Genomic DNA, 21,563 nt, shown 5'->3' with positions numbered 1-21,563 from the left:
ACTATAGTTTTAGGTTTTTTTTTCTTACCAAATTTGCTTTGGAATTAAGACTTTGTTTTCCCTTTGATCAAAAAAAATTAAGACTTTGTTTTCCAGATAAGTTCTGGCTAATATTTGTATTTTATTATAAGTAACCCAAAATAAAAGTTTGAATGAAATAAAAATAAATTGAAAGTTAAACAAGGTCAATGAGTCAATATGACAATATCATACAATTTATTATGTACTAATTCAATGTATATATTAACTTAATATATGTTATCATAGCTGATGAAGAAGCAATAGCAGTATGTTGTAGAAGCAGTATGTTGCAAAAGCTGTATGCTCTTATTAAAATTTTTTTAAAAATGATTCGTATAACTTTTAAAAAGTTAGTATATAATATATTTATTTTAAAATAATATATATTAAACTATAACATATTTTAATATATATTATAATATAATATTTTTATTTTTAAAAATAATGAATCTTAATTAATAACATAAATTAAATTAAATTCTAAATGTGAAATATTATTATTTAAAAATAAATCTAAAATTTATTTAAAATATAGTCTATTTTGGATATAAAATAATTTTAAATATTACTAAATATATAAATAAAACATAAAATTATTTTTGGATATATAATGATTTGAATATTATTAAATAAAATAAATAAATTACCATTATATATATATATTTATATATATGAATATATAAAAGAGATATAATTAATTTATTTTATTTAATAATTTCAAAAATTATGTTTATATCGAAATATATATATTTTTAAGTAATATTCCGCATTTAAAATATAATATAATTTATATAATTAAATTATATTTTAAATGTGAAATATTATTTTTAAAAAAAGTATTTATATTGTAAATTTATTTTAGAAATCAAAATTTCATTTTATGGATATAAAAATAAATTTATAATATTATTAAATCAAATAAATGAACTAATTATATATTTTTCTTAAATTTATAAATTGTAAATGCAAATACTCTTCCAAAAACTTCATATGAAAGCATTTACCCCAGAGCATTTGAAGAGCATTAGCATTTGGTAAATGCTTTTCTAAATGCTTTTATAACAAATATTGATTGGATAATAGAAAGCATAATACTAATGCTAATGCTCTACCAGTCAAGACCATAGTGATTAGCCGGTGATCTTTGTTGCTAGCAGTTCCTTGTGATTTCTCGTGGATCAAGTCAATATTATCTGAACAGTTATGTAAGATCCTTGACGACAGGATATGTTCTTCATCTGCAACCTACCACTCTGTTTCTGTTTTTTTCTCTGAAAACAGATTCAACCTTGATATTTTCGTATGGGTTATAGTTTCAATCTAAGTCTACTCATATGGCAGATATTAAAGTAATAGGAATCTTATACAAGGATGATGATGAGCCGATTCAGTTAGATGATCAAGATGATTCTCATGTGAAAGGAGTACTGTGTGTTCATTATCGGCAAGATCCTAAATCCCAAGAAAGAAAATGTTGAAAACCTGATCCAAACAATGACAAATCAGTAGAGAATGCAGGATCAAATCACAGCTAATGATTTTGGGAATGTGAGGTTCTTGTTCAACTTTACTTCAGAAAGATGATCTCAACTCTGTCCTTCTTAAGGGCCCTTTTCACTACTATTATTATATGTTTGTTCCAGTAAGATAAGAGCCAATTGTATATGATGATTACCCTTGCATCATCCCCTTTTGGGTGCAGTTGATTGGTGTCCCTCTACACTTGTGGATAGTTTACAATTTGAAAAGTACATGAGGGAGACTAGGCCATGTTGACACGTTTAAACTCTCAGAAGGATATATACTTATTGATGTTGATTCTTGGCTGCCAGTTAAATTCAAAATAAAAGTTAAATGTCCTGAAGGTGAAGAGGTTACGTTTCAGATCAAATATGATATGCTATTCAAGAATTGCTCAACTTGTGGTTCACTTTCACATGAGAATGGTTATTGTCCTTCGATGGATACTAACTCTAGGAGCCAACAGCCAACGGAGCGAACTGGTGTCTTTGCCCGAATTCAGCTACCTTAAGACCAGACTACCCATCGGCCTTTGCTGAGGAAACAATGGAAAATTAATCATCAATCTTGGCCATCTCATGTGCCAAGAACAACACATGCTGATAGGAGCAGACATCATGATGATGAGGCTTATCCGTCACGTATTGGAGGAATATCAGTCGCCAATCTCACTCAAATAAGATTATCAGAGGCCAAGATGAGAAAACAAGGAACTATCGGCAGTGGGTCCCGGTTCGCTCAGGGCCTTATGATTGTAAGCCTGAACTCACATGACTTGAAAATAATATGAATGATAAGACAAAAAGATTAGTTTACAAAAAAAAAGATAAGCCAAAAAGATGGAGAGAGATAATGCAGCTCTGGAATCAAGTTCTCTTGTTATAAAGTTCCTTAGTAACAATAAAGCCGTTTTATTAAAATTATTTGATGTTAAATAATTATTTATTCATTATTTCTCAATATTAATATATTTTCATAATAACAGTTTAATTAAAAGTTAAATTTCTGGGATTTAAATTCTCTTCCCTTGTCAATCAAAGCTTTTGGTGGTAGAGAAGGGTGAGAACAAGATAAATTTTTGGTGAACTCGAGTTAAATGCAAGAAATTCGAGAATAAAAGAATTAAGGGATTTAGGGTTCATGAGTCGGGGAAATGAGTCGGGGAAAGGACTATGAAAGGAGGATTACTAGAATAAAATATAATTTTTTAAATTACTAGATTGTTTTTTATGCCCATAATGTTTTTATTTCATTTGTTAACAAAAAACCATAATTACAAAAATGCCACTATTTTTTTCATCTTTATTTAAAAATGTTTTTTAATAAGTTACCTTCCCTAATATATTTTTAACTTTTATTCTTAATTTAATTCATCTAATAGATGGAGTATTTTGGACTTTTTATGACATTTTTTTCCTTCCTGATTTTTGTGTATTACTCTAGTCAATACGCAAGAAATGTGTGTTATTATAGGTAATTTCTAAAATAAAACTAATAAAATGACGATGAAGCTTGATTTTTTGACCAAACACATATACCGATCACGGTGACAATAATAATAATATATTTTTAATGTCCAAACGAAAATATATATCAAACATGTCTTTGATTTTTGTATGACCAATCACGAAACATCCTCATTTTTATTATTGTTAATTAAATAGTTCAAGACGAGTTGAAAACAGGTAAAGAAATAACCTAACGAAAATGTGTCTGTATTTCAGGGATTTTGTTTGATGTTTTAACTTGATAAAAAATTAAAAATAGTTGTCAAAAAAAATTAAAAATAAAACATATTTTACTATAGTTTTAGTTTTTTTTCTTACCAAATTTACTTTAGAATTAAGAATTTGTTTTCCCAGATACGTTTGGGCTAATATTTGTATTTTTAGTATAAGTATATATGGTATAAAGATGAATTGTTATTAACTTTATACTTATGACTAGAAATAATATTCATTTTCAAAAAATTTAAATTCAATCTAACCCGAAGTAAAAGTTAGAATGAAATAAAAAAAATTAAAAGTTAAATAAAGTCAGTGGGTCAGTGACAATATTGTACAATTTATTATGTACTAGTTCAGTGTATATATTAACTTAATATATGTTATTTTTTTCTAATTGAAATTTCTTTTGAAATTCCGATCCTTTTCTAATCAATATGTTCCTTAACATAGTGATTAGCCAGTGATCTTTGTTTCCCGCAGTTCCTTGTGTATCGGTTTCTTCCTTCAACTCTCAATGCTCCTTGTGTTCTTCTCGTGGATCAAGTCAGTATTATCTGAACAATTATGTAAGATCCTTGACGACACAATATGTTCTTCATCTGCAACCTACCACTATGTTTCTGTTTCTCTTTGAAAACAGATTCAACCTTGATACTTCCGTATGGGGTTGTAGTTACAATCTAAGTCTACCCATATGGCAGATATTAAAGTGAATCTTATACAAGGATGATGAGGAGCCGATTCAGTTAGATGATCAAGATGATTCTCATGTGAAAGGAGTATTGTATGTTCATTATCGGCAAAATCCTAAATCCTAAGAAACAAAATGTTGAAAACCTGATCCAACAATGCCAAATCAGTAGAGAATGCAGGATCAAATCACAGCTAATGATTTTGGGAATGTGAGGTTCTTATTCAACTTTACTTCAGAAAGATGATCTCAACTCTGTCCTTTGTAAGGGCCCTTTTCACTACAGCTATTGTATGTTTGTTTGGGTAAGATAGGAGCCAATTATATATGATGATTACCCTTGCATCATCCTCTTTTGGTTGCAGTTGATTGGTATCCCTCTTCACTTGTGGATGGTTTACAATTTGAAAAGTACATGAGGGAGACTAGGCCATGTTGACACGTTTGACCTCAGAGGGACGTATACTTATTGATTTGGACTCTTGGCTGCCAGTTAAATTCAAAATAAAAGTTAAATGTCCTGAAGGTGAAGAGGTTAAGTTTCAGATCAAATATGATATGCTATTCAAGAATTGCTCAACTTGTGGTTCGCTTTCACATGAGAATGGTTATTGTCCTTCGATTGTCCTTCGATGGATACTAACTCGAGCCAACAGCCAACTGAGCAAACTGGTGTCTTTGCCGAGTTCAGCTACCTTAAGATCAGACTACCCATCAGCCAAGATTTAACTCAATCATATTAATTAGTAACTTTAAAAAAAATATGTAACGCCCCGACCGCCCACGGCTAATGGGCCATCCACGCCCGCTCTCTCGGCATGTGGTCCCCATCCCATCCGACGGTCGGTCGTTAATTTTTCAAGGCTCGAAATCATTGTTTACTAACCCTGCAATCACCACCCGACCTTTCCCCGTATTTTGGCCTCACTCGCACGCTATCGCGAATCACTTCCCGATAGGTCACCCATCCTTCCACTACTTCAGCTCAAGCACGCTTAACTATGGAGTTCTTTCAGGATGTGCTCCGGAAAAGGTAAGTCAACTTTGGTGACATAGGTAACCAAATCAATTCTCTTAAGCCTTTTCACATATCAACTCGGGATGTTACAGTTCACCCCTCTCAAAGAACGCAACGCCTTCGTTGCGCCCCACGACAGGTCTCAAGACGCCTCTCAGGTCAGAACTGAGACGGCTAACCAGCTCTGATACCACTTGTAACGCCTCGACCGCCCACGGCTAATGGACCACCCACGCCCGCTCTCTCGGCCCGTGAGCCCCATCCCATCCGACGGTCGGTCGTTAATTTTTCAAGGCTCGAAATCATTGTTTACTGACCCTGCAATCACCACCCGACCCTTCCCCGTGCTTTGGCCTCACTCGCACGCTATCGCGAATCACTTCCCGATAGGTCACCCATCCTTCCACTATTCCAGCTCAAGCACGCTTAACTCTGGAGTTCTTTCAGGATGTGCTCCGGAAAAGATAAGTCACTTTGGTGACATAGGTAGCCAAATCAATTATCTTAAGCCTTTTCACATATCACAACTCGGGATGTTACAAAATATTTATATAATAAGATATATTTTATTTAGTACTCCGTATATCTTCGCTGCTAAGAAAATACCCAATTACTCTTATCAATTATTAAGAAATACTAGATCATCACCCGCTCGACCGAGCGGGAGTCAATTTTTTTTTTATCTTTATTTTTACTAAATGTTATACATGATCGCAATGTGTATTAATATAAAATTTTGATAAATAACAATGTGTACTAATGTGTTTAATTACTAAATTTGATTTTTAAAATTTATGATAACATAAAGTAATTTTTCTATATTATTTTAAATATATAGTGCTATATAGTTTGTATTTTCAACATTTATCATATAAACTTACATTGGGATATTATTTATATGAAAATATGTATAACATAATATATTTATATATTATATAAACATATGCACACCCGCACGGGTTTTATTTTTAAAATGTATTCTATATTATTTAGTTTTATGTAGTATCGAGTTTGTATATTCAATTTTGTGTTTAAAGAACAATATCAAAACTGTCTTTCGTATGTAAAAATAACATTTTGCAATCGCGAGTTGTGTCTTTTTATTGTAACACAAAATTTTATATAAAACTTATGTTTTTTTGTACATTACGAAATTTAATTTTTTAAAATAATTATTACGTAATTTATGTAAAACTTGTGTAATGGTTCAAAGCATTTTTGATATATATTATATTTCAGTTTGGTTTGTTTTTAGTATTACTGTATAAATATAATACTATACAATATTACTATATTCTATACAATATATGAAGCTATGTGTTATTTGTTTTAGAAAGTAGATTAGGCCCAACATAGTTATAAGAATAGTCATATCTTTATGTATGTGTCTATGACTTATCTACCTAATGTTATTCGTACTAATAAAATTAATATGGCCAATGAAAGTATACTGATCAATTTAAAATGAATTGTATAGGGTAATTATAGAACGGTTAATATTTTTAGTATTCTTAGTATATATCTTATTTAAATCGACATGTAATAAATGTAAAAATCATATATGGAATATGGACAAAAAGAAGAACTGTATTTAAGGAAATACATCAATGCAAAGTTAGAATATGATACGTATTATATATAAAGAATGAAACATTTAATTTAAATATATGAGGTCCATTTTTAAAAATCCACTTAGAAGAAGTTGTAATGTTCCTGTTTTAATAAGATAGACTAGATTTTGACCCGCGCTTTCAAAGCGCGGGTTTATTTTCCTTTATTTTTTTAAATTGAAAAATATTTAGTATAGTAAATGTCATATTTTCATATATTTATTTTTTTATAAAAGACTTAAGCTTTTTATATTTCTTTATCGTGTTTCATTTTAAATGAGTATAGGCCTGAGTACAATATCCGGACCCGAATAACCAACCCGAAACCGACCCGAAAATCAGGGTCCTGAACCCGATCTGACCCGGGTTAAATATCCGAATGAGTTCTAAATTGCTATATCCGAAGAACTGGTCTCGAACCTGATCCGAACCGAGAACCGAATGAGTACCCTAAAATATCCAAAATGTGAATATATATCTAAAATATATGTTATAGTTATATTTATAATTATTTTAATATTTTACATTAATATTATAAGTTAATTATAGTAGTTATTTTTGGTACTTTGAGTATTTTTGGATAAAATATGATAAGTTGAATAAAAGTTTACCCAAAAAAACTGTATATAATGGATATTTTGGTTATTTTTGGTTATTTTTGAGTAATTTGGATACAAAATTTTGAACTGAATCTAATACTTTGGTTAGTTTGAGTATAAATAACCAAACCCGTTTTAGATACTTTGGTTATTTAGTTATTTTTCAGGTTCTTATGCATGAGAACCGAACCCACCCGGACCCGGAAAGATCCGACTCGAATCCGACCCGAAATTTTATAATACCCGAATGAGATTTAATTTCAAAACCCGAAAAATCCAATACCCGAAAGAACCGATCCATACCCGAATGGGTACCCGAACGTCCAGGTCTAATGAGTATTTATGTTTAGAAAATTAAACTTTATTTTTTAATGAATTAAGTTGGTATAACTCTGATAAATTAATTTTATTATGTGGTTAATTTTTTAAATAAAAAGTTATATAATTTTAGTAAAGATTTATACTTTTCGATGAAAAAATTCAATTTTTTATGAATGCTTAAATTATATTAAAAAGAAAAAACATAATAATTAAGTGATTAATTTTTTTTCACTACAAAAAATATTAAGAATGATTGAAAATAAATTATTTGAACTTGGAAAAAAAATAAGAATTGGATCTGATTTCTTAATCGGCCCAAATAGCCCAAGAGAGATCTGATGTGAGCAGTGGGCTGAATCAAAAAGAAAGACCCAATATAGATGTGTTATTGATATTACTTGATTGCCCTTAATGAAATGTGCAATGTTAATAAAGAAAAGGGTAATTTTAGTAAAAAGACCAATAAGATCCTGCTTTAATAGTATAGATATAGACAATGCAGAAATTGTATAAAAGTGTGCTTTAATAAATTAGCTATGATATCCTTTTTTTATAGAATATCAAATTTATTGATACAAATTAGCTAATCATTTACAAGAAGATGGATATGTAATCTACCATAGTATCGAATAAAAGAATGAGATACTTCTAACAAGATTCCTAGATAACTTCGAACCATCTTCTGATCAATCCCTTAAGTGGATGGCCCCCAAAATAGTGAAGAGAGGATATACCATTACCCATCATCTTATCAATATTATGAGTAATCACATCCACTGTGACCCACACTCCGCCATGACGTCGTGAGTTCCTTTCCTTCAAAATAACCTAGAGTACTTTCTGAGAAACCATACACCTAAGCACTGAGTCCACTCGACTGTGGAAAGGTTGAACTAGTGAGGCTATGATATCGTATTATTAAAGCACACTTTTACAAGCTTACAAAGTGAACATTTGATCTACTAATACACCCCACATGCACATCTTTATCTTACTTTTTAATGGTTTATTAACTTGAGAACACACAATTCTACGTAGTGGCAAGAAATGAGTATCAGGATTCTTGGAGATATTTGTGATCTGATTTATTTCGTCCTAATAATCAATTTATATGATCCAATTTGATATGTAACCATCTAGTCCTTGATATCTTGTTCATGGCTTGATATTCGGGTGTCCTAAGCACCCTTTGTTACATGATTTTTTCTTCATATAGATATATTAGGATATATGGAGATGTTCGATTTGATATGTACAAACATAATAAAATTTCATAAAACAATATGAAATAAAAATATTCTATAAAAGTTATATACTTTAAAATTATAATAACTAATATAATAATTATAAATAAAGTTATTGTAAAACTTATTCAAAATATAATACCTATATAACCTATATATATATATATAATTCTTTAAATTTATGTGTATATGTATGCATATAACAGATCAGATCATATATTCTTTTTAAAAAAATATTATTATTTTTGATTTGTTTCATTTTTATGAATACTACATATCAGTATTTATTATGCTTCGTAGAGTTATGAACATTCAGATTTTTTTGTTCAAATCATAACAGATAACAAATTGAATAAAATCTTTTTGAGCGAAACAGAGGAATTAAATGAATGGAATTGGGATATGGATGGAATATAATGAAATAGAGCCGCTTTGAGGTTCCCTATGAAATGAGGCATGTAACGGAGCCACTACGAAGAAGTTCCGGGGGTTACGAAGGAAACTTCGAGTTCATATTGGTCATGGGTTGAGAACGGGAATTGAACTCTATGAGATCTAATCTCCCGTTGTTCCTCAGTAGCTCAGTGGTAGAGCGGTCGGCTGTTAACTGATTGGTCGTAGGTTCGAATCCTACTTGGGAACTTTAAAATATTTTGTCCAACCCCTAACTCTATGCAATTTGTTCAGTACCATCTACTTCTGGTCTTATAAACTCAAGCAGACACAATACATAGAGATAGATATCATAGCTGTATCTTGCTCGTCTCCCATCTTCTTCTCATACCAACCACATTTGAATCAAGATTCCGATAAAAAGTGTAAGTGTGGATTCTGTTATACAAGTAGAAACAGAGCTTCCTTTTATTCTCAAATTTTTTATTTGCGTTGATTATACCTCATCAAAAATGACTCATGACAACAGCCTCTGAACAAACTCTGATCTACTCCTCTTCCCTTTCAAAAATTTTGTTGGTGTGGGTTAGATGCGAACTTGTGTCTTGCTGAAAAAGTTTAATCCTTTTGCAAATTAAGACTAAACTTTTTTTAAAGTCTAAAATAAGCAGAGAAGCTAAATGAAGAACAGCCAAGTATATTTCATGGATTGTCCAGTTGGATCAAGTAGAATACTAAACCAATAGGTGACTGAGTTCTGGTCTAGCTCAAGTGCAATTTGTCTGTCGTGCACTTTAGTGTGAGACACATGTAAGGTTTAGCATAAAGCCTTTAAAGATGAGCTTCGTCTCTTGAGAGAGAGAGAGAGAGAGAGAGAGAGAGAGAGAGAGAGAGAGAGAGAGAGAGAGAGAGAGAGAGAGAGAGAGAGAGAGAGAGAGAGAGAGAGAAGAGAGAAGAGAGAGAGAGAGAGAGAGAGAGAGAGAGAGAGAGATAATTAAAATATCTTTATTCTGTATTCAAGTAAGAAATGATTAAGATATCATTTTATGTTATAAAAATAAAATATCATAGAACTTTTAATTTTATTTTACTTCGAAATAAAAATCACTAACTGATCAATATCATTTATTTTATTTTAAAATACTGATCATAATTTATATTTAATACCATTAAATTAAAATTAAAATATCTTTATTCTGTATTCAAGTAAGAAATGATTAAGATATCATTTTATGTTATAAAAAATAAAATATCATAGAACTTTTAATTTTATTTTACTTCGAAATAAAAATCACTAACTGATCAATATCATTTATTTTATTTTAAAATACTGATTATAATTTATATTTAATACCATTAAATTGACGAAACAAAATTTTAGATTGGTTATCTAAACCAGGTTCAAATCGAATTGGTTCGGTTAGTAGGATTCTACTGTCTGTACACCCAACAAAGAATGCATTAGGGATGTCTACCTCACGTTTCGCAATTTGTGTTACACTGTTACCATAATTTGCTTAGTACCACGCATTTTGGCAGACTAAAATGCCGCGAATCACAATGAACAATTTATTTAATACGATTAACCACATAATGTGAGAAAACATTGTGATTGGGTGAATTTGGGAAGCAAAAGCAATTTCGGTAACACGCGTCCGAGATAATTTCCAATAACTTTGAAGTAGTTCTAGTTAGACTTCAGAGATATTAACACCACCTCTCTCTAAAGCATTTGCTCTGACCTCTCTCTACATATTTGTGATTACCGACTCCGGCTGCTCTTATAGAGTCGGAGTCGGGTGTAGTTTTTAAGGGATGTTTGTAGATCTTTCTATCTTTCTTGTTACAGCACTTTTCTCATCTAGTTGTTTGGTTGGGATTATGTCCTGCCTGTGCAGATCTGATCTTCATGAAATCTTTTGACTGGCTGTGTGAATTTTGCATGTTTGGATTCGCGATGTCTTTGTTGTCTTCTCCGGTTCAATCTTCTACCTTATTGTTTCTTGCATGCGGTGGAATCCGGGGTTGCTTGGATTCGCTCCTTGTCATTTACCAATCGATCTGATCGAGATCTTCACTTTCGTCAAGCTTCAATTTAGCGGTCTCAAGTCGTTCGTGACAACGCCGTTCTGGTTTGAAGACTTAGAAATGGTTTGTCTTCATGTTGTACTGATTCTTGTTGCTTGGGTTCTCAATTGTTTGGGCTATTCACTATAGGAGGTTTCTCTTCACGGTGGTTGATCAAGTTATCATCATCGGTTTGTTCTTCTCAAAAGATCCGAAGACTGCATGCAATTTTGCTCGTCTTTATGAATCTGTTGTTTTGTCTTTTGCTTAACTAGATGTTATAGAATGCTGTTTTATATTATTGTCTTGTTAAATGTTTTTCTTTTCATCATGTCTCCCTTAATTGGGCTTATGTTTCTGGGAACTTTTGTTAAGTTCGCCGGCTGTTTTCTCCGGGATACTTTTATCCGTGGAGTTGTATGACTCTTATCTTTGATCAATATAATTTTAATAGTGTGAAAAAAAAAGACTTCAGAGATATTTTATTTTATAGCCTTCAGCATTGACACTAGAAAATAAAACACGAAACGACAATTGAGAACTTGAGACTTCTTAGCATGAGACAGTTCAACGCGAAACGACACGACACAAACACAAAAGAGAACAAGAGTACTACTAACGCATCGCAGCACTACTCCGTGAGATATTAACACGTGGTCTTTTGCTGTCCCTTGGATTGTTGTTACAGTCAAAGATCACGCTATCTCCACCAACCATATCCGTGAACATCCGTTGCAAGTCCTCCAAGCTATCTCCCTATTCATCAAAAGCCGAACCGGTTTGTTTAAAACTAATTTCTTATTTGAGCCGAATAGTCTGAAACCATTCTACCGGTTTATATCGGTTAACCTCAAATTTACCAAGGAATCTAACCGGTCTCGGAAACCCAATCAACCCAGAATCATAATTAAATATTCTGGCTATGGGTAGAGTTGTAGAAGTTGAACCCACTGGTAATATGAACCGGGAATTCTAACTAAGGGATGAAAGAAGAGCCAACGTACCTCGCCTTTGACATTGTTCATCATTGAGATCATCTCTTGCATGAAGTCGCAGAAGTCCTGATCACAGTATTTACGGGGGAAATTTCAGTTAAAATTTTGTCCCTTCGGGGACATCCGATAAAAAAGGGAATGGCATATTCTAAAACGAAAAGACCGATTGAGAAATAAATCAAACATGACGAAACGACGACGTGTTATACAAATCCGTAATGAATAATGAGAAGAAGATGGAAATAAATTTAGATACGAACATCGTCGTCATCTTCGTGGGGATCGTAGAGTCCAGCGTCATACATCGAGCGCTTATTCTCGTCATTCAAAACTGTAAAAGACGAACAGTTTAATTATGACGTGAGACGGACGTTAAGAAAAGATAACGGACGTTAAGAAGATATTTTGAGGGAGGGAGAGAATAATGTGAAATGACCAGAATAGGCTTCTTGGATTTGCTGAAATCGACGTTTGGCTTCTCCGGCGACACCAGGATTCCTCGCGTATCTATCCGGATGCCATTTCTTCATCAAATATGTCAAATAAAATGAGAATTGATCCAAAAAAAAAAAAATCTGAGATATTTCGAAGGAGCAGTTGAGGAAGGTACCATGGCGAGCTTACGGTAAGCAGCGCGGACATCGGAAACAGAGGCATCTTTCCGAATACCGAGGACGTTGTAGTAGCTAGATCTAACGTTGGATCCTCCAGCTTCCATTTTTCGGATCTCTCCTCTGTTTCAGTCACAGCCGCGTCTCCAACGATCTATCTATCTCTCTCTCTCTCACTCTTCAATTCTACAGCATCGAGAACTAGTGAAAAGGAACTGCAAATTTAGATTTCTCTTTGGAGAAAATATCGGAGAGTTGAGAAGTAATGTCTCTTTCTTTTAATTTTGTGTGGAAGGGAATAAATAGAATGCACGACAAAATATCTTTGTTGGGAGAGAGATGGAAGTTACAGAAGGAAACTTCGAGAGAGGGTTTGATATTTTTTTTATTTTAACTGATTCGAGATATTTTCTGGCATGTCCCGTTTTTCTGTATCAATTCGAGAGCTGGAAAAAAAAAATCCAAACCGAAGAATCGAACTAGAACCGAATCAAAATATCCGAACTAGAACCGAACTAAGAACCCTCAAATATCTGGATGGTTCTTAGAGCATCTCCAAACCTATGCTATATTTGTCTCTATACTCTATAATAGAACAAAATATACTCCAATCCATCTCTATTTTTCCTCTAAAATAGAGATTTGCTATTTTTACCTCTATATTTAAGGGAAAAAATAATATTCTTCTATAATAGAGGCATACTTTTTTATTTGTCAAAATGATCCTTTAACTTTTTGTGATTATAATTAAAATCCATTTTATGGACAAATATAATACTTTTTACATATAATATCACAGTTTTTGTTTACATAATAGTTTTAAATTTTCACAATTATAAATAATCATAAATAAAAAGTACAATAAATTTATTTAAATTTTTTAGAAAATAAAATATTAACAAATGATATTTAATGTTTATATTCACTAAAACTAAAACTAAAATTTAACTATTAAAAATTTACATAGCTTTATCATATTAATAAAAATATTTAAGCTCAACCTAAATATTATTCAATACTTATTTCACATTTCGAAATGCATCAACAAATTTATGTTAAAATATAGTAGTATTGATGGTTAGATAATGTCTATTTTTTATTTTACTTTATTATATATGATAGCTTTTTGTAATAAAATGTTTATTTTAAATAATATTGTAATTTTATGAAAAATAAAAAATTACAATGATTGGGTGAATTTTCAACATGTATAAGTAGAAGGTATTAGTTGTAAAATAATAAAAGAATCTTTTAAGAATATTCTTTTTTAGAGGAAAAATAGAGGAATACATTGGAGAAGAACCCATCTTTATTATAGAGTTTTTCTATTATAGAGGAAAAAATAGGGAAATACATTGGAGATGGTCTTATGTTTATATATCCAAAATAATCGAACTGAACCGGAATTGAATCGAGAACCAAACAAGTATCCAAATATATAAAATTATTAATTATATATACATATAACATAACTAAATATATATTTATAACTAAAAATTTTCTTTAAAGAATCCAAAAATATTTGAAAATAACTTCATTATTATAAAATATCTGAACAATCCGAATTATCCGAAAGTGTCCGAATAATTTTATTCAAAATATCCAAAATAATCTATAATATCTAATTTTTTTATCTAAATCATCATAATTATTTGATATTATATCCGAATATCCAATATTTTACTTGAACTATCCGAACCCGAACCGAAAGCAAATGAGAACCAAAATTATTTCGGATATTTTCTGGTTTCTAGTTTTACTATCCGAATCGAACCGAACCTATCCAAACCGAACCTATCCAAAAAAATTTAAGGACCAAATGAGCAAAAATGTTAAAATGGACCATTGTTGTTCTCGAGCCTTCACTTTCCGACCGAGATGACGTCTACGGCGGTTGATCCGAGCACGACAAAGTGATGCGGATGTGATTCTTCGAAGAGGAATGAGACAACAACAAACACATTAATTATTGCAAGAGTACAAGACCTACAAATTCATTTATTATATTTTTTAAAATCTTTCAGTTCAAAACACATACCGGATTAAGAAGTGATTAATATGTGTTTTCTTTGTTAACTCGTTTTGCCTAGATGGACCACCAAACTTATACTTTTCGTATTCTCAAAGATTATCTTTTACTAAATATATGTACTATACATGTGAAGCATTGCACAAGTTAACTGGTGTACATTTAAATCTTTGTACATATGGATAGTGAAGTTTTGTGTACATCGTGTCATGTACATATGACTACATACAACTACCATCAAAACAACGTAAGCAATAGCTGATTCATAACCTATGGATGGATCATGGTTTTGATGAGACAAACACTTCCTATAAAGCTGGATTTATTTTTACTACTACTCATATTATCCTTGATATCTTATAATTTTGATGAGTTTTAGACTTTTATTTTAATTCATTTAGATCATATAGCTTGCCTATTAAATGTACATTTTCATTAGGATGTTCATTTGCATATACAATGGTCCAAATGAACGTTAGAAAGTTTAGAGTAAAATAAAAAGGTCATTTTGACAAATCTGAAAATTCAAAGTCACAAATGAAAATAACAGAAACAATTAAGGACCAAATGAGCAAAAAGGTTAAAATTGACCATTGTCCTTCACTTTCCGACCGAGATGACATCTACGGCGGTCGATCTGAGCACGACAAAGTGATGCGGATGTGATTCTTCAAAGAGGAATGAGACAGCAACAAAGAACTCACCGTAGGTGCTCGATGCAATTTGACGGTGGAAAAGCTTGCCATGAGCAAACAACATGTGTCACAGATCTCGAATTCGCCACAACATGCTAATTGATTTTAAAAGTTGTGCATTTTAACTTCATTTTTAAAGAATTCCACTTCAACAAAAGTTTTTAAAATCAGTCGTTTAGGAAAAAAGGCAGAACATGATATGATATGAAAATTGAGAAAGATAAGAAGATAAAAGAATTGTGGGTTTACTAGTTTGTATTCTAGTTATGATTTAGTTAGAAAAGAGTGGAATAAGTTTTAAAAAGTGTCTTTGGAGCACAACATACGCTATAATGTAGTTAAAATTTGTGACCCTGAGTGTAAACACTTAAACAAATAATGATAAGATATAAATTTGGACGATTCAAATAGGTTTGTATAACCAGTCACTCGCCTAACTGGAAATGAGATGGAATCTCATTTCCATACATGCTCGTGTATAGTCCAGTGATTGACAAAAGAAGGCTTCACAGGATCAAGGGTGCCAGACCTAGAACTAGTCCAATGAAAAAACAAGGCAGCTTCTTCTCGGCCTTGCCAAAAAAGAGTCCTTGAGCATAATTTCCCACGTTGAAGTTTCCTGTATACCAAAGTACAGAACAGGTTGATGTTTCTGGGTTGTGTAAGGATGAAAAGTTGAAAGGGTGTTTCGAGGTGCAAACCTCTTGTGAAAGAGTTGCTGCAGCCACCACGAAGGGTGTTCCTGATATCTCTCGGTGTGGCCCGATTGTAAAACACGAAATCAGACATGACGCTGTTAATGCACTCAAGCACGAGTTCTGTCTCTGCAGCACAAGGGCCGTTGCAGAACCTGTCTGTTTCCTCAGGTGGAACCTTGAATTCACCTCCTTGGTTTAGTCTGAACGCCTCGTTACACCCTCTGTAGAGCTGCAGATATGGAGAGAAGGAACAATTGTTGTCAAATCAAGTTTTTTCTTTTATTTTTCTCTATGCTTGTTTTATCGATAGATCATGCTTACGAGGTTACTGTTGAAACAAAACGCAGCTCTCTGAGCCAAAATACCCGCGCCACCGATGACACCACCACCTTGCGCATAGACTGCATCAACAATCACAAAAGAATGAAAACCAAATTAAACTTAATAAGTGGACGAAAAGAAGTTAAGACTTTAAAATTAAAAAAAAAAACAAGAAGCACCTGAATGTCTCTGAGTATGAAAGAGCAACACTGTACAAATTAGCCAAAGTCTTAGCTCCTTTGGTATGTTCATGGCGAACATAGAGAGGTTTTGAATGCTTGAATCGATCTGGTATAAGTTGAGTAGTGCACACAATATATAAAGTGAAAGTAGATACAAAAAAAGGTTGGTGGTCTAACTTGGGAATAATGTTTCAATAAAAAGCACAAGCTGTTGACAAAAATGTGGACCGAGACAATGAACAAGTTTGGAAATGCAAGTCACCAAACTTAAATTAAAAACAAGAAAAACCAAAAGGGTGAAAAGAGTGTTATGATATCATCATTGACAAATCTTTTAACTCAAGAAAAGACAGATGTAGTGAGAGACAGACATGATGATGTCTTTTTAGTTGATGTACTGAGAGAGCCATTTGAATCCCTCGCCGTAGCCCATTTTACGGACAATGCTGCACATGAAGACTTCAAGAGGGCGAACACCAGAATCTCCTCCAGCTGTTGTCACTTTGCCCTTACCGGTGGTGAAGTTGGTGAGACCCAAGTGATACCTAAGCTCGTCTTCGGAGGCTGCATAAGGGATATCAATCTTGTTTCCGAGAATAAGAAACGGCACAGTTGCAAGAGCTTCATCTGAGAGAAGAGCGTCTAGCTCTCTTTTTGACTCTGAAAATCTCTCCTTGTCATAAGCATCCACGAGGTAGACAACTGCATCAACCTTTAGACCCACCGAACAAAGAGAGTGAGTACCATGTCCTTGTGCAATATTTTCTAATCATATATAAAATTTAAAAAAAAAATTCAGAAATATACAAAACAATCTGTCTAAGCAACAAAAAGAGTTTGATGTTCACACGAGACAAGGTACCTTGGCATAGTAATCTTTCCAAACTCTTCGAGCAATCTGATGGCCACCCAAATCAAAAGCCTTGAACTTGATTTTGCCAATGCTAAGTTCCTCAGAGGTTGGATGTTGTGTTGGCTGGTGCTGAACCAATCTCTGTCATTACCAATCACAAATCACCAAATCTCAGATTCATATAGACCAAACATTCAATCAACCCAGAAAAGAAAAGAAAAAAACGAACCTCGTCTTTGAGCATGTGAAGGAGTGTGGTTTTTCCTGCATTGTCGAGGCCGAGAAACAAGATCTTCGCCTCCTTCTGCCATAACCCCAACGACGCCATGATTCCGTAGAACCAATCGAACAAAAACATTGTCTCCTTCGCTGATCTCACAGAAGAAACTGAAAAGCGCAAATAAAAAAACAGAGAGGAGATGTTTGTCTCCGGCCGGTTCAAAAGCCAAATGTGTACGTCCAGAAAATAAAGAAATTTAGAAGCAGACGTGGCCGATTATTGAGCTGGCTTGTTGACGTGGTTCGTTATGAGTGGAAGAAGTTACTAGGGTTGATGACGTCATATTGACACGTGGATCTTCATATCTAGGTTTTGGCATTTTCATGAAAACCCTGGGTGAATAGGAACTACAACCAAATTAAATAATCATAAACTAATCAGAGATTTTTTTTTATAAATTTCATTTTTTATGAGTAATTTTTTTAAGTTGTTAAGTGATATATGTGGTTGCGTAGTAGAGCAATGAACTTTTGCAACCTAGACAGTTAAAGAAGCTTAGATATTCAATAGGTGTTAGGTTTTGAATTTGATGCTCTTAATTCAAGTTTTAAATCAACTCTACTTATTCTTATTAGGATGGATAAAATCGTAATTATGTTATCTTCTTCATCTCTAACCTATTGTTTTTCTATGTGTCGCCTTAACTTGCATAGTCGATTTTATCGCTAACTCGATCAAAGTGATAAACACATATGTTAATCTCACGTTTTTGAGCCACAAATCACCAAAGTTCGACGTTTTCTTATATCTTGGTGTTTATTTGTTCAAATCGACATGGTTATCATGTGAAATTTTGAAAGTACAATAGGTATTGTACCAATTTATGTAATTAACAAAAGGACAGATGAATTATTAAGAAAATATAATTAATGTGAATATTTTTATTTCCAGTGTGTTTATTATCAAATGTAGTTATAGGTTTAAGTGTTAATTATATAACGCGATGTATTATAGCGAAGAATTGCAAATAAAAGTTTTAACATTAAAAAATTCATTGTAAATAATCCAAGATTTTTGGGATAGAAAAATCTAAATCACCAGTAGATAATATAAAAAACCTCAATAAATATAGATAATAAAGAGAAAATTTCTCTTTAAAATGACAAAAACAAACATAATACATTATAATTTTTGGTTTAATAATTTAAATGAAGCGAAAATTTTATAAACTACACTTAGTATAGATTATTCAATCAAATATTTAATTCATACAAATAATTCGGTTAATATATATATGACCAAAATCTAAAATACAAATACAATATCAAAAAAGTTAATATTTACATTAATATTAAAATGAACATAATTTTTTCGTAAATATCACATAGTAAATATCACATAATATAAAGTTTAGCTAGTGTCCATGTAATAAAAAATATAACACTAATAATTTAAAATAATAAATGAAATTTTTGTGTTTAAAAATATTATATTAAACTATTAGCAATATATTAAATGTTAAAACTATATACCAATAATAGTAAAATCAAATATTTATCTGTATAAAATCAAAGATCTAGTAAAGAGATTATTTTCATAGCAGAAATGTGACGTGATGGTAATTACTAATTCGGTCCAATGTTTTATGCAAATATAAATTACATGAGATATTGCTGGGAAGAGATATTTCACAAATAAAAACATGAACAGAACGTTACATGATGAATGTCTCATAACCAGGCTCATGGCGTTACATGATCATTGGAGGAATCCCCTTGTTGCTTCTTCTTCCTTATTGTAACTTCGGAGTGATTCACCTCGCTAAGACTTCTTTTCTTGGCTTCCGTATTTGAGCTATTGTCCTCCTTTGTTTCCATCTCTTTCTCTATCACCATCTGGTTTTCCACGTTTGATGATGAAAACAAGGGCGGTTCTCGCCCGCTTAGACGACAAAAGACGCGTTCTACTGTTTCATTTATCTCTTTCCCTAACCCGTCTTTCTCAAGAATCAACTCCCAAACCGATTTTGATGCCTTCTCTAGCACTGGCCCTCTGCGCACAAAAGCAACAAGAAAGATGGTAAGCACTTTGCTTGACAAATACGACAAGAGTAAACAAGAGGAACAAGATCCGTACTGCAGCTCCAAGGAAATGTTAACATTGGCCTATGTTAATAAATCAGATCTAAAACAATAGTTTTTGCAAGAAAACAAGAAAGGTTCTTTTTTACAAATAGTTGACCACAAACACAACTACCTAACCAAAAAGCAATGCACGAAACCAGGTTTCTGAAAAGAGAAGAATCTAACTCGAGTTCTTGGCGAAGAGCATCAAAGAGTTCTCGTTTAGTCTGTTTCTCAGCACCAGGTGTGTTAAGAACTTTGCTCTCCTCCGCCATCTTAATGGTTGTGCTCTTCAACTCTTCCTGTTACAAGAAACATTCACTCAAACACGTCACTTCCAATGTCGTAACTTATACTATGAACTTTAAGACAATCAGAATCTAAGGAATAAACTAGATCCTGAAAGAAAAAAGAAAAAAAAAGTTGTCTTTTGGTAAGAATTTGGAATCGAAAAGGTCGACCCAGAAAAAAATAGGTTAAGTTGGAGAGAATACATTGGCTTTGAGTTGATTGATGATCTTTAGTCGAAGGGCATCGATGGTGCCATCGTTCATAAGAGATTCGAGCACGTCTTCTGGTGTAATTACCGAAGAAGAGGACATTGTTCTTCCACCACTAATCCAAACGGTCTCAGAATCCAAGTTCGAGCGAGAGAGCCACAGAAGCAATCAGAGATTGATTGAAGGCGAGTTCAGGAAATTTTTCGCCTTCTGGTTTTTAATGTTAAATTGGATTTGGTTCTCAATCTCAACCTCGAAAGAGAGACTCGGGTTTTCCGGAACCGACATCAACCATATTAACCGGGATATGAGTCCCATTTGTTTTTCTTTTGTCGGCCATAATCCACTAATATTGCCCAAGGGCCCAAGTACAAAGATATCGGGTAATTATACAACGAGGCCCAAGGATTTTACAAATGAAATATAAATTAAGTCCATTATTTATATCGGCAAAGAGAAATGGAGCTTCCTTTGTATCATCCGATTACACGTAGCAAACACGAGTCAAACATGTAAAGCAATATGAGCCATTTTCTGGAAAAAATTACGCTAGGAGACACTATTTAAATTATCAATTACGCTAAAAAACACATTGAGTATATATAACACTTTTTCCTATCAATTTTATCAAGATAACCTCTAATTAAAAGAATGGTGTATTTGGTTAGCCATTCTAACAAAACCAAACCGATATGTTTTCTACTTTCTTAAACAAATGAACTATTCAAAAAAAAAAAATTATCTCTTCAAATCTTAAATCGACAAAATTCTCATAGAGTATCATTTTTCCCTCGACTTCTTCTCGATCTAGAAATCAAACTCTGACATCAGAGTTTAGAGAAATTGAACCATAATCTTCTCAATCCAATTTGTCCTTAATTCCTTAATCTTCTTTTCGATATCATCTTCGATCTCTATTCTCTCTCTCGCCACCTGTTTTTTTTTTCCCACTGTTGTTTTACAGACAATCTCCTACATGAAAAGTTAGTTTCTAATTCCAAAAGACTCAATTTAACTCTATTTTGTCTTCTCGGTATACAATGGAGGTGGAAGACGTGAGAGTGGGGGATATGGAGGTGGAGGTGGCTGTGGATACATGAGTAGAGGTTGTGATGGTTATGGAT

General features: G+C 32.5%; 4 protein-coding genes and 1 non-coding gene across 5 annotated transcripts; 1 reads left to right on the top strand and 4 right to left on the bottom strand.

The window, feature by feature from the left end:
* The first annotated feature begins 9,322 nt into the window (after positions 1-9,322).
* Positions 9,323-9,394, top strand: TRNAN-GUU (transfer RNA asparagine (anticodon GUU)). Its single transcript has one exon. It is a non-coding gene; the product is annotated as a tRNA-Asn (tRNA).
* Positions 9,395-11,672: 2,278 nt separating this feature from the next.
* On the bottom strand, positions 11,673-13,219 carry LOC108806134 (uncharacterized). The gene is made up of 5 exons (XM_018578166.2): positions 12,818-13,219; positions 12,644-12,731; positions 12,468-12,538; positions 12,217-12,273; positions 11,673-11,968 (listed from the first exon to the last, which is right to left on the bottom strand). Exons 1-5 carry the CDS (start codon positions 12,923-12,925, stop codon positions 11,828-11,830), a joined length of 465 nt encoding a protein of 154 aa, XP_018433668.1. The 5' UTR covers positions 12,926-13,219; the 3' UTR covers positions 11,673-11,827.
* A 2,683-nt stretch (positions 13,220-15,902) lies between these two features.
* LOC108806175 (uncharacterized) lies at positions 15,903-16,876 on the bottom strand. Its single transcript, XM_018578218.2, has 4 exons — positions 16,741-16,876; positions 16,562-16,641; positions 16,244-16,469; positions 15,903-16,161 (listed from the first exon to the last, which is right to left on the bottom strand). The coding sequence occupies exons 1-4, from the start codon at positions 16,820-16,822 to the stop codon at positions 16,049-16,051; spliced, it is 501 nt and encodes a 166-aa protein (XP_018433720.1). The 5' UTR covers positions 16,823-16,876; the 3' UTR covers positions 15,903-16,048.
* A 31-nt stretch (positions 16,877-16,907) lies between these two features.
* LOC108806174 (GTP-binding protein SAR1B) lies at positions 16,908-18,044 on the bottom strand. Its single transcript, XM_018578217.2, has 3 exons — positions 17,826-18,044; positions 17,606-17,737; positions 16,908-17,455 (listed from the first exon to the last, which is right to left on the bottom strand). Exons 1-3 carry the CDS (start codon positions 17,952-17,954, stop codon positions 17,129-17,131), a joined length of 588 nt encoding a protein of 195 aa, XP_018433719.2. The 5' UTR covers positions 17,955-18,044; the 3' UTR covers positions 16,908-17,128.
* Positions 18,045-19,393: 1,349 nt separating this feature from the next.
* Positions 19,394-20,702, bottom strand: LOC108807069 (uncharacterized). The gene is made up of 3 exons (XM_018579309.2): positions 20,434-20,702; positions 20,126-20,241; positions 19,394-19,868 (listed from the first exon to the last, which is right to left on the bottom strand). Exons 1-3 carry the CDS (start codon positions 20,539-20,541, stop codon positions 19,559-19,561), a joined length of 534 nt encoding a protein of 177 aa, XP_018434811.1. The 5' UTR covers positions 20,542-20,702; the 3' UTR covers positions 19,394-19,558.
* Between the last annotated feature and the right edge of the window lie 861 nt (positions 20,703-21,563).

This window comes from Raphanus sativus, chromosome 6, assembly GCF_000801105.2.
Source record: "Raphanus sativus cultivar WK10039 chromosome 6, ASM80110v3, whole genome shotgun sequence".
Classification (NCBI taxonomy): Eukaryota; Viridiplantae; Streptophyta; class Magnoliopsida; order Brassicales; family Brassicaceae; genus Raphanus; species Raphanus sativus.
Note: the sequence above shows the minus strand (reverse complement) of the source record. Positions and strands in the feature narration are given on the sequence as shown.